Genomic DNA, 9,679 nt, shown 5'->3' with positions numbered 1-9,679 from the left:
AGGTAGGCCAGCATCTCTGCTGTGGGGGGCTTGTAGAGCTGGGGGGGCCGCCTCCTTGGGAGGTCGTCTAAAAAGGTAGTGGGAGATTGAACATAGAAAAGATACGACTGTCTCAAAAGGTTCGACTCTCACAATTAAAAGCTGTTGAATTTCATTTGACTTAAACGCATTGACGCTCTTCTCTCCTTGCAGTGAGCTTTGAATAGGTTACCACCAAATCTTTCAGATCAGTACCTGTGTCTATGATAGTGGGCCAGGTCTTGACGTTGACACTGGCAGCAGCCTCTTTGGACCGGAGGATCCTCATGAGGAGCTGGGTGGTTAGGATACAGGCAGCTTTACTCACCTGCAAGACAGACAGACAGCGACAGGGAGGTTAAGAGTAGATGGGGTTCATTTATCAAGAACATTTCAGCACTTATCAAAGTTTTCATAGTACAACTATATGTATGTCTACATTTTATGTTGATCATTGAGGCCTAGCATCTTTTATAAAGCTGTTATGTGAAAACATCTTGGTGGCTGTAGTTGACTCACGTCGATGATCATGCGGACGGTGGGCAGAGTAGCAGCCAGGTTCTGGGGGTGAGGGGGCCGCACTGTTACAGGGATCACCCCCGCGTACAGACAGCCATAGAACGCAGCTATCAGATCAATGCCTGGGGAGAGGGAGGGGGAGGGAGGGAGGGAGAGAGAGAGAGAGAAGGGGCGGGGGGACTTTTAACAATAGCATATAACTGACTATTCTGAGGCCGAAATTTAATTGAGGTGAGGAAGGGCAGTCGCAGCAGTCAGGTGCGTGTGTGTAGCTCCTCACCAGGGGGGTATAACAGCACCACGTTGTCTCCAGTGTTGAGGCCTCCTCTCTCCATCAGGGCTGAGGTTATCTTCTCTGCTCTCTTATGCAGCTGACTACACGTGGCTGTGCACACCGCTACCCCCTGCAGGACAGACGGGGGAAAACAGATACCTTATACAACAGAACAGCTGCAGCTCAAATTCACAGGAAAGTGACTGACCAGGGTTCGAACCCTGATCTCCTGCATGGTACCTGAATATTAGCCCACTGTGCTAAAGGCAGTGCACATCTTTCAGACAATGTTACTCATCAAGCGAGCATGGTTCCAAACTACCTCCGTAACACAACCATGTTAATGCTTATAAGCTCATAAAAAACTTGTGAACATGAGTGTACCTTAGCGTTGAGCAGCACATAGAGGACGTGGTCAGGGTCGGTCTGGGCTCTCCACTGTAAGGCTTCAGACAGAAACTGGTGCTGAGAGGAGAGGGAGAGAGCGAGAGAGAGGAGGTGAGCTGTGAGAGCAGTCAGGCTCATTCAATACTGATATTACGATTTCAGTTCAGGACTGTTCAGGGCCGATCACACAACCAAAGACCAGGGTACAAGAACAGGACGGTAAGGGACACTGTACAATTACAGTAGCAGGCTAGCAGCCACAGTAAAAACACACACTGATATAGTGACCTCTCTGTTGCACACTTCCCTTCTCAACCACAGCCTGCAGCAGAGGTGTACACACAACGACTATCACTGCAAAGCAGCACATCTGACAGAGGCAACAGGAGCAGAAGCCACACCCAGCTCTGCTAGGGATTGACTTACCATCATGGTGGGCCAAGAACAGAGCTACCAGCGCCACCAACAGTAAAGACAGAACACAACACAACCTTAGGACAGGAAATCAGCAATAGTCACCCATCCCTGACTCCATACCAGATATAAGGATCCTGGCAGGGCTTTAGTCTGCGTGGACAAGCTCTTTAGTACAATAATAAGGTTTAGTCATTACTGGTAAAATCAGTTGTGATGTGGTTTATTCCAGGCATCAGTCTGTTTAGGAGAGAAGAGAGACAGTAGGTACCAGTCTTACCTTCCTGACCAGGCCCTCTTCCTCCACCACCCCCAGCTCTCTGCCTGCAGCCTGGGCCATTCTCTTCCCCGCTACCAGGTTACCAACCATGATAGAGGCCGGGCCCACACCAACTATACAGGATAGGAGGATGGAAGAGTCAGAGATACATAAAGACAGAGCAAAGACTGAGACATTAGGTTAGCCATCATTGTCGCCCTGCTGTGTATACAAACACACAAGAGTTCAAGATGCGAGATACAATCCCGAATCACGCCAGTTCAGTGAACTGACCTTCCCCCAACATTCAGGACAGCCCATTGTCTTTACCTGGCTGTTTCTGTCGTGGTTTGGGCAGGTTTGTGACACAGGTGTGTGGACACAGGAGGATGTTACAGGGGTGCAAGTTCCCCTCTAGGAAGTTCTGTTTGGTCTCAGAGATGTGGATCCCTCCCAGCGGGGTCTTGGGTAACGTGTTGGCCGGGACCAGGGCCAGGCAGTACAAACCCACCTGATGAATACTGTCTATGGCCTACAGAGGAAAACACAGCATGATGGTTATGTTTAGCTAGGTCTACTAACTATAACAGTGTACATATTGATAGAAGATAGACCGACTAGATGTACTAACTGTGACTGAAAGACACATTGATAGATGCTATTCTAGATGAATGCATAGATGCCGTGTAGGTCACTTGACAGGGTACCTGTAGGACTCTGCTCATCCACTGGAAGCTGTCCTCTTCGCTGGCATCAGGTCTCTGCTCTGCTACGATCACTATCCTCTCGTCATAGAACACGGTCACTGAGAACACCGCAATCCTACACCAGGGGAGAGAGAGGGTCGGTCAGCAATAACACACAACCCAGTGAACTACCATAACACACACACACACACAACACCAAAAACAACATGCTCCGACAACACAACACACAGTACACCAGGGAACACTGTCACAGGGAACACAGTGATCTTGCCCCGGTGCCGAGAGGAAGGACAGCGCGACCCAACACAGCACCGCACACTCTCATACCACACCCTCAAGCCACCCTCGTACATCACTTAAGGTCAGCACAACACAGAGATTACATTTGAAACTGATCCAACATGTTTTCTCCAGTGTTGTGCCTACTAAACAGGACCCAGAGGCTTCTGTTCATCTCACCTCCCTCCTCAAACCCCAATTCAACAAAAGCACACTTGAACACAGCATGTGTACATTCATACTAGAAACCTGAGCCCCCGACACCCACCTCCCCCTGTAGACAGTTTTGACAGGCTCCACGGCCAGGGCGGTGGCCACCAGGTCATCAGCATTGTGTCGTCTACCACTGACTGTCAGGAGCCCCTCGTTCTTCCCCACTACAAACACCAGACTGCCCTGTGGAGGGAGGGAGGGACGGGGGGTGAGAAAGAGAGAAGGTCCTAACACACTGCACATCAATAGCCTCAAGAAGCCAATTCTAGATAGACATGTTTCTTCTATTTCTCCAGATCAGTATTTGCCTGGTCCCAGATCTGTTTGTGCTCTTGCCAACTCCATAGGTGTCAAGCAAAACTGTCTGGCCTCACTGCAAACTATAAGTATGAACTTTTTATCATTCAGCCAGACTGTATGGCAGGACAATTCAATAAGGAGTTGGCAAGAGAAAGGACTGGCAGCCAGGCTGGGACAGTATGGCAAGTCCAAGGGGACTAAATGTTGTCTTACCGGTCCTACAAAGCCCAGAAGACCAGTCCTAGTGAAGAGGATCTCTCCTATCGGAGCTCCAGCCTGGTTCACAGGAATCACCTGCACGGAGACAGAGGGACACACGTTCAGCTATGGGGGTTATGGAAGGGCCTGTATTAAATATATGTTATAATGACCATCATTTCAAAACATCACATTAACAACACATTTTTACTGTCAACACAACTCCTCAACTCAGTTTAAAGTGTATAGAGACCATAGGCAACCATGCCCAGTGAAGAATAAAGGTGGGGTAGAGCTTTTAGAAGTGTAATGCTCTGACAGAGGAGTAATGTTTTTAGGTTGATGGCTACAGAACAGTGCCAGTACGTCACACTGTGGTCAGAGATGCAGAGGCTTGATGAGAGAGTTCAGTAAACAGTCCTCTCCTGACCTCGAAGGTGTTCTTGGTGACTCCAGGCAGGCCGTAGTACATGGTTCCTCCAGCCCTGGAGTTCAACACTATCTCTCCGATCTCATCTGTCTTACAGAGCTGTGGAGGCCCGTCTGGCTTCACGATACACATCAGAGCTGAAACCCAAGAGGACAATGACAATTAGGGCTAAAACACACAAAGCAAACACACATTAGAAACGAACTTCCCAAAGAGTCTTTGGGTCCATGATAAGTGCGATATAAAATCAATGTTTTATTGAAGCAATGACTAAAACACTGAGCCAAGTAGAATTAACACCAGGGAAGTGACATTGACATGACAGTAAAACCACCACTGTTAAAGTAAGTCGGTGAGGAACAACTGTTAAAGGGAATTTAACAGTAACAGTACACAAACAGCATGTAAACGTGTGTACTGTAGTGTGGTGCGAGGTAAAGTCAGTTCACTGACCTCCAGGCATGACATGGCCCACGTCCTGTACAGTGAGGGCAGAGTTTTTATCTTCTGTGTTGACCCTGATGACCCCGTGACTCAGACCGCCCATGGACAGGATAGCTCTGGCTGGGAGGGCAGCACCACGGGCACCAGGCCTGGAAGGGGAGGGAGGGAGAGGGGGAGTAAGGGCAAAGAAAATACAGAGTGTGAGAGAGCTATGGAGACATACGTTTTCATAATTGTTGTGAAGAACATCATTTTATTGTCCATTTACTACATGAGCACGGGAAATGTGTTGTGTGTATGTTTCCTTAGAGGTTGTATGTACAGTATATATGAGTTATACGGTGCATCAGTAGCTGTGGACTGGTGTAGTGAAGCACCTGCGTATAGCCACGGTGAGGGCTTCAGGAGAGGAGGCACAGGGGCAGATGACCTCCGGCTTCAACCCATGAGACTGGAACACGTTGAGGAAGGCATCGCACGACGACACAGACCCTGAAAGACATCACAAACACAGTGAGTGTGCGTCAATATCCACACACAATGCAAACATTTCTATACTTCCAATGTACTTAGGAATCAATTTGATAAGGTTAGATGTGATTCTTGACCGGCGGATGCACTGTAGCTTACAAATACTAAATCACAGGGTACCTTTCTAAGGAAAAATCTTGGGAATAGATAAATAAAGCAATCATGCGCCATGGCTGTTATGTATATGCGACTCAGAGGAAAGGTTAAGGACAGGTTGGTGTCTCTCTGGTCACTGTGAGTGTGTGTGTGTGTGTGTGTCCGAAGCGTCCATGTGTCTGTAGCGCGCGCACGTGTGTGTGACTCACAGGGGTTGGCTCCGTCGGCTACTATGAGCATGCGTATGGAGGACAGGTTGGTGTCTCTCTGGTCCCTGTGAGCCATCATAGCCCAGTGGAGGTCACGACACTTCACCAAGGCTACACGTGCTGCAGGGAGGGAGGAACAGTAGGGACAGCTCAGCCTCACACATCTCAGAACCTCAACACATAGTAGTTAATAATACAAGTGCTAATGCTAATTCCAAACATTTAGGTTGTGTTCATTAAGGCACAAAATGGAAGAAACGGTCCAAAACAGAGTGAAACGGAGAGGTAATATCTGAATTTGTCCAATAAGAAACGCTTGTTTTCATTTTCCGGCGGACAAGATCTTAAAACATTTTGCTACAACGTCTCCTAATGAACCCAACCCAAATTACCTTAATCCATAGTATGCAGTTTAGGATGCTAGTCTCTATGCAGTTTACAATACAAATGCTAACATTGTTGGTTAAGGGCTTGTAAGTAAGCGGTTCACTGTTGTATTCGGCGCATTTGATTTGATTTAACTGTAGCCTTACCTTTGTGTATGTGGACCCTCTGCACCCAGGACATGGGACAGGCCTTCATGACAGCGTAGGGTACAGTGATGGTGTGGATCCTGTTCATCACACTGGTTAACACCCCGTGCCACAAGCCCATGTCCTTCTTACAATCTAGCACGTTGACCAACGTTTCTCCTGAGAGAGGACACACACACTCAATTGAAATACTTTATTTCAATCCACAAATCACATTACAGTCACGAAGGATTCAAACATTTCAAAGGTTACAGATACATGGACACTTAAGGATACCAAAATCACCTCCTCCATATAGCTAGGCTGCCACAGGGAATTTAATAATAGCTTTATATCACATGATACAGTGAGGGAAAAAGTATTTGATCCCCTGCTGATTTTCTACATTTGCCCACTGACAAAGACATGATCAGTCTATAATTTTAATGGTAGGTTTATTTGAACAGTGAGAGACAGAATAACAACAAAAAAATCCAGAAAAACACATTTCAAAAATGTTATAAATTGATTTGCATTTTAATGAGGGAAATAAGTATTTGACCCCTCTGCAAAACATGACTTAGTACTTGGTGGCAAAACCCTTGTTGGCAATCACAGAGGTCAGACGTTTCTTGTAGTTGGCCACCAGGTTTGCACACATCTCAGGAGGGATTTTGTCCCACTCCTCTTTGCTGATCTTCTCCAAGTCATTAAGGTTTCGAGGCTGATGTTTGGCAACTTGAACCTTCAGCTCCCTCCACAGATTTTCTATGGGATTAAGGTCTGGAGACTGGCTAGGCCACTCCAGGACCTTAATGTGCTTCTTCTTTAGCCACTCCTTTGTTGCCTTGGCCGTGTGTTTTGGGTCATTGTCATGCTGGAATACCCATCCACGACCCATTTTCAATGCCCTGGCTGAGGAAAGGAGGTTCTCACCCAAGATTTGACGGTACATGGCCCCGTCCATCGTCCCTTTGATGCGGTGAAGTTGTCCTGTCCCCTTAGCAGAAAAACACCCCCAAAGCATAACATTTCCACCTCCATGTTTGACGGTGGGGATGGTGTTCTTGGGGTCATAGGCAGCATTCCTCCTCCTCCAAACACGGCGAGTTGAGTTGATGCCAACGAGCTCGATTTTGGTCTCATCTGACCACAACACTTTCACCCAGTTCTCCTCTGAATCATTCAGATGTTCATTGGCAAACTTCAGACAGGCCTGTATATGTGATTTCTTGAGCAGGAGGACTTTGCGGGCGCTGCAGGATTTCAGTCCTTCACGGCGTAGTGTGTTACCAATTGTTTTCTTGGTGACTATGGTCCCAGTTGCCTTGAGATCATTGACAAGATCTTCCCATGTAGTTCTGGGCTGATTCCTCACCGTTCTCATGATCATTGCAACTCCACGAGGTGAGATCTTGCATGGAGCCCCAGGCTGAGGGAGATTGACAGTTATTTTGTGTTTCTTCCATTTGCAAATAATCGCACCAACTGTTGTCACCTTCTCACCAAGCTGCTTGCCGATGGTCTTGTAGCCCATTCCAGCCTTGTGTAGGTCTACAATCTTGTCCCTGACATCCTTGGAGAGCTCTTTGGTCTTGGCCATGGTGGAGAGTTTGGAATCTGATTGATTGAATGCTTCTGTGGAGAGGTGTCTTTTATACTGGTAACAAACTGAGATTAGGAGCACTCCCTTTAAGAGTGTGCTCCTAATCTCAGCTCGTTACCTGTATAAAAGACACCTGGGACCCAGAAATCTTTCTGATTGAGAGGGGGTCAAATACTTATTTCCCTCATTAAAATGCAAATCAATTTATAACATTTTTGACATGCGTTATTCTGGATTTTGTTGTTGTTATTCTGTCTCTCACTGATCAAATAAAGCTACCTTTAAAATTATAGACTGATCATTTCTTTGTCAGTGGGCAAACGTACAAAATCAGCAGGGGATCAAATACTTTTTTCCCTCACTGTAAGTCTGTAGGCTACAATAAAGCTAAACTAATTATGGACAGGGAAACACAGTGTTCCAGGAACAGTCTTGCTGCCTGCCTCTGTGGATTCCCCTCACAGGATCTAATGTTCTCTGAGACACAGAGGCTCAAATTCCCTTTGTCTAACAGCTGATCTGAGTAGAGAGAGGAGAGGAGAGAAGAGAGAGAGACAGAAAGACGGAGAGAGAGAGAGAGAGAGGGCTTCTTCTACGAGAGAGAGAGTACAGGAGAAGAGGCCTCAGGCCTGATCAATGATTTAACCTTAGCGTGAGTATCCGTGGTGAAGACAAGAGTAACAACATTACCCTAACCCCCTCCAAAGGTTCCAGCTCCCTTAGCTTCTTTCTGTTCCTCCTTGCTTAACAAACTAGTTTTGGTCATCGATGTGTATCTAGGTTACTAAGAGGGCTTGTGTAGATATATTGTCACTAAGACAATATGTGTCTGTGTGTGTTTTCATGTACTGACCTTCACAGTAGTTGCAGGCCTGTGTCAGGGCCTGACAGTGGGTCAACAAGGCTATCTTGGACACTGCTACTCCCATCACTGTCCCCTCTTTACTGGCCTTGTACTGGGAGAGCACAACACAACACACAATCAGTCATAGAGTTGAGTTCATTCACAAAATAAATCTGCGCTACACGACATAAACAGAAAGACAAACAAGAAAAAAACACACATTTCCATCAAATACACACATAATGGTCTGTACACTTCCCACAAGGACGCTGGTCTCACCTCGATGTAAGCTGTGTCTGTGTTGGCAGTGGGGATGTGGGGCTGCCAGTCTTTCGAGGGCTTGGTCAGGTACTTAGTGTCCGTCACAACCCACTTCATACGGGGCCAACCTGAGAGGCAGAACAACAACACCATCAGCATACACAGGACAATACTAGAAGTCAGTTTGACGACTGAACAAAGATCCACCTTGGATCGAAACGTTGTAGCTATTAAAAGGTGGTATTAGGACCATTAGTGTGTAGGCCTCTTGTTTCGTTCATATGGGACAATGGATGTACAAATTGACATCTACCTACACATAAACATTATAATGGACAACGGGTTCCTCCTAATGTGTTTAGCTAATGAGTCCCAGAGAGAGAGAGAGTGAGAGGGGTGACGACTGCAGTGGAGCTTTTGTGGTGTGTTTGTGTGTGTGTGTATGCATGTGTGCATGTGTGTGTGCTGACCTTTGAACTGCATGATCTCTCCCTGGGGTGTCTTGGGCAGTCCTTTGAGACAGATCTCGCTGGTCAGGGCTAGGCCTACGCCACAGCTGCCCAATAGGAAGCCAATCTGAAGACTGCCTGCGTCCTGGGATGTGAAACACAAAGGTAACCATTACAAATCGACAGAAAATCTACACCGCCACTATCGGTCTATAATGAGTCAGGTAACCACTTGAATCCAGCTATGTTGTTTGTGTGGCTATAGCTGGTAAGAACTGGCCCATGTCTACTGCATAGTGACTGAAAGCTGAATTTATGCTACTCTGATTTGATTTGGTTATTTGTCAGGAACCAAATATTCCATGAGATTGAGCTACATAGCTAATTCCCATCTAATGATGTCACTATAAAACACTCAACATCCTTTTCCTTACTTGTCGAGACAGTGGCACCTCTATGGCTACAGGGATGACCTCTGCTAGGAGACAGCCATAGAAGGCCACCCAGAACATCGCAGGGTCACTGTTGGGGTACACCAGCGCCACCTAGGGGACATAGACACACAGTACAGTTTCAGAAAGAGTACAGCGCGTCACAATGGGAATATCTTACAATATGTATTGTGTCGTCTGTGCATGTTTTTGAATAAAGACCAATCAATCAAAGTGGTAAAGTGTGAAGAAGGGAAGAGTATAAGTATTTTCTGTTTTCTAAAGTGCATCTGTCATC

General features: G+C 46.7%; 1 protein-coding gene across 1 annotated transcript in view; it reads right to left on the bottom strand.

Annotated features, from left to right (window-relative positions):
• Window positions 1–4: 4 nt before the first annotated feature.
• Window positions 5–9,679, bottom strand: part of LOC311125168 (disco-interacting protein 2 homolog B-A-like) — a gene marked incomplete at both ends in the record, with an annotated part of 29,091 nt that continues 19,416 nt past the window's right edge. The window contains 19 exons of the mRNA XM_084199224.1: window positions 5–67; window positions 235–346; window positions 538–659; window positions 818–941; window positions 1,196–1,276; window positions 1,893–2,005; window positions 2,202–2,403; window positions 2,579–2,693; window positions 3,126–3,253; window positions 3,584–3,664; window positions 3,999–4,135; window positions 4,452–4,591; window positions 4,820–4,934; window positions 5,279–5,398; window positions 5,812–5,970; window positions 8,250–8,352; window positions 8,520–8,629; window positions 8,972–9,095; window positions 9,385–9,495. Of these exons, the coding sequence (XP_084055350.1) occupies window positions 5–67; window positions 235–346; window positions 538–659; window positions 818–941; window positions 1,196–1,276; window positions 1,893–2,005; window positions 2,202–2,403; window positions 2,579–2,693; window positions 3,126–3,253; window positions 3,584–3,664; window positions 3,999–4,135; window positions 4,452–4,591; window positions 4,820–4,934; window positions 5,279–5,398; window positions 5,812–5,970; window positions 8,250–8,352; window positions 8,520–8,629; window positions 8,972–9,095; window positions 9,385–9,495 (2,260 nt within the window). The remainder of the gene's footprint in view (window positions 68–234; window positions 347–537; window positions 660–817; window positions 942–1,195; window positions 1,277–1,892; window positions 2,006–2,201; window positions 2,404–2,578; window positions 2,694–3,125; window positions 3,254–3,583; window positions 3,665–3,998; window positions 4,136–4,451; window positions 4,592–4,819; window positions 4,935–5,278; window positions 5,399–5,811; window positions 5,971–8,249; window positions 8,353–8,519; window positions 8,630–8,971; window positions 9,096–9,384; window positions 9,496–9,679) is intronic.

Source organism: Coregonus lavaretus, assembly GCF_964263955.1.
Source record: "Coregonus lavaretus genome assembly, contig: HAP1_SCAFFOLD_6531, whole genome shotgun sequence".
NCBI lineage: Eukaryota > Metazoa > Chordata > Actinopteri > Salmoniformes > Salmonidae > Coregonus > Coregonus lavaretus.
This window is presented reverse-complemented; position numbering and strand designations above follow the sequence as displayed.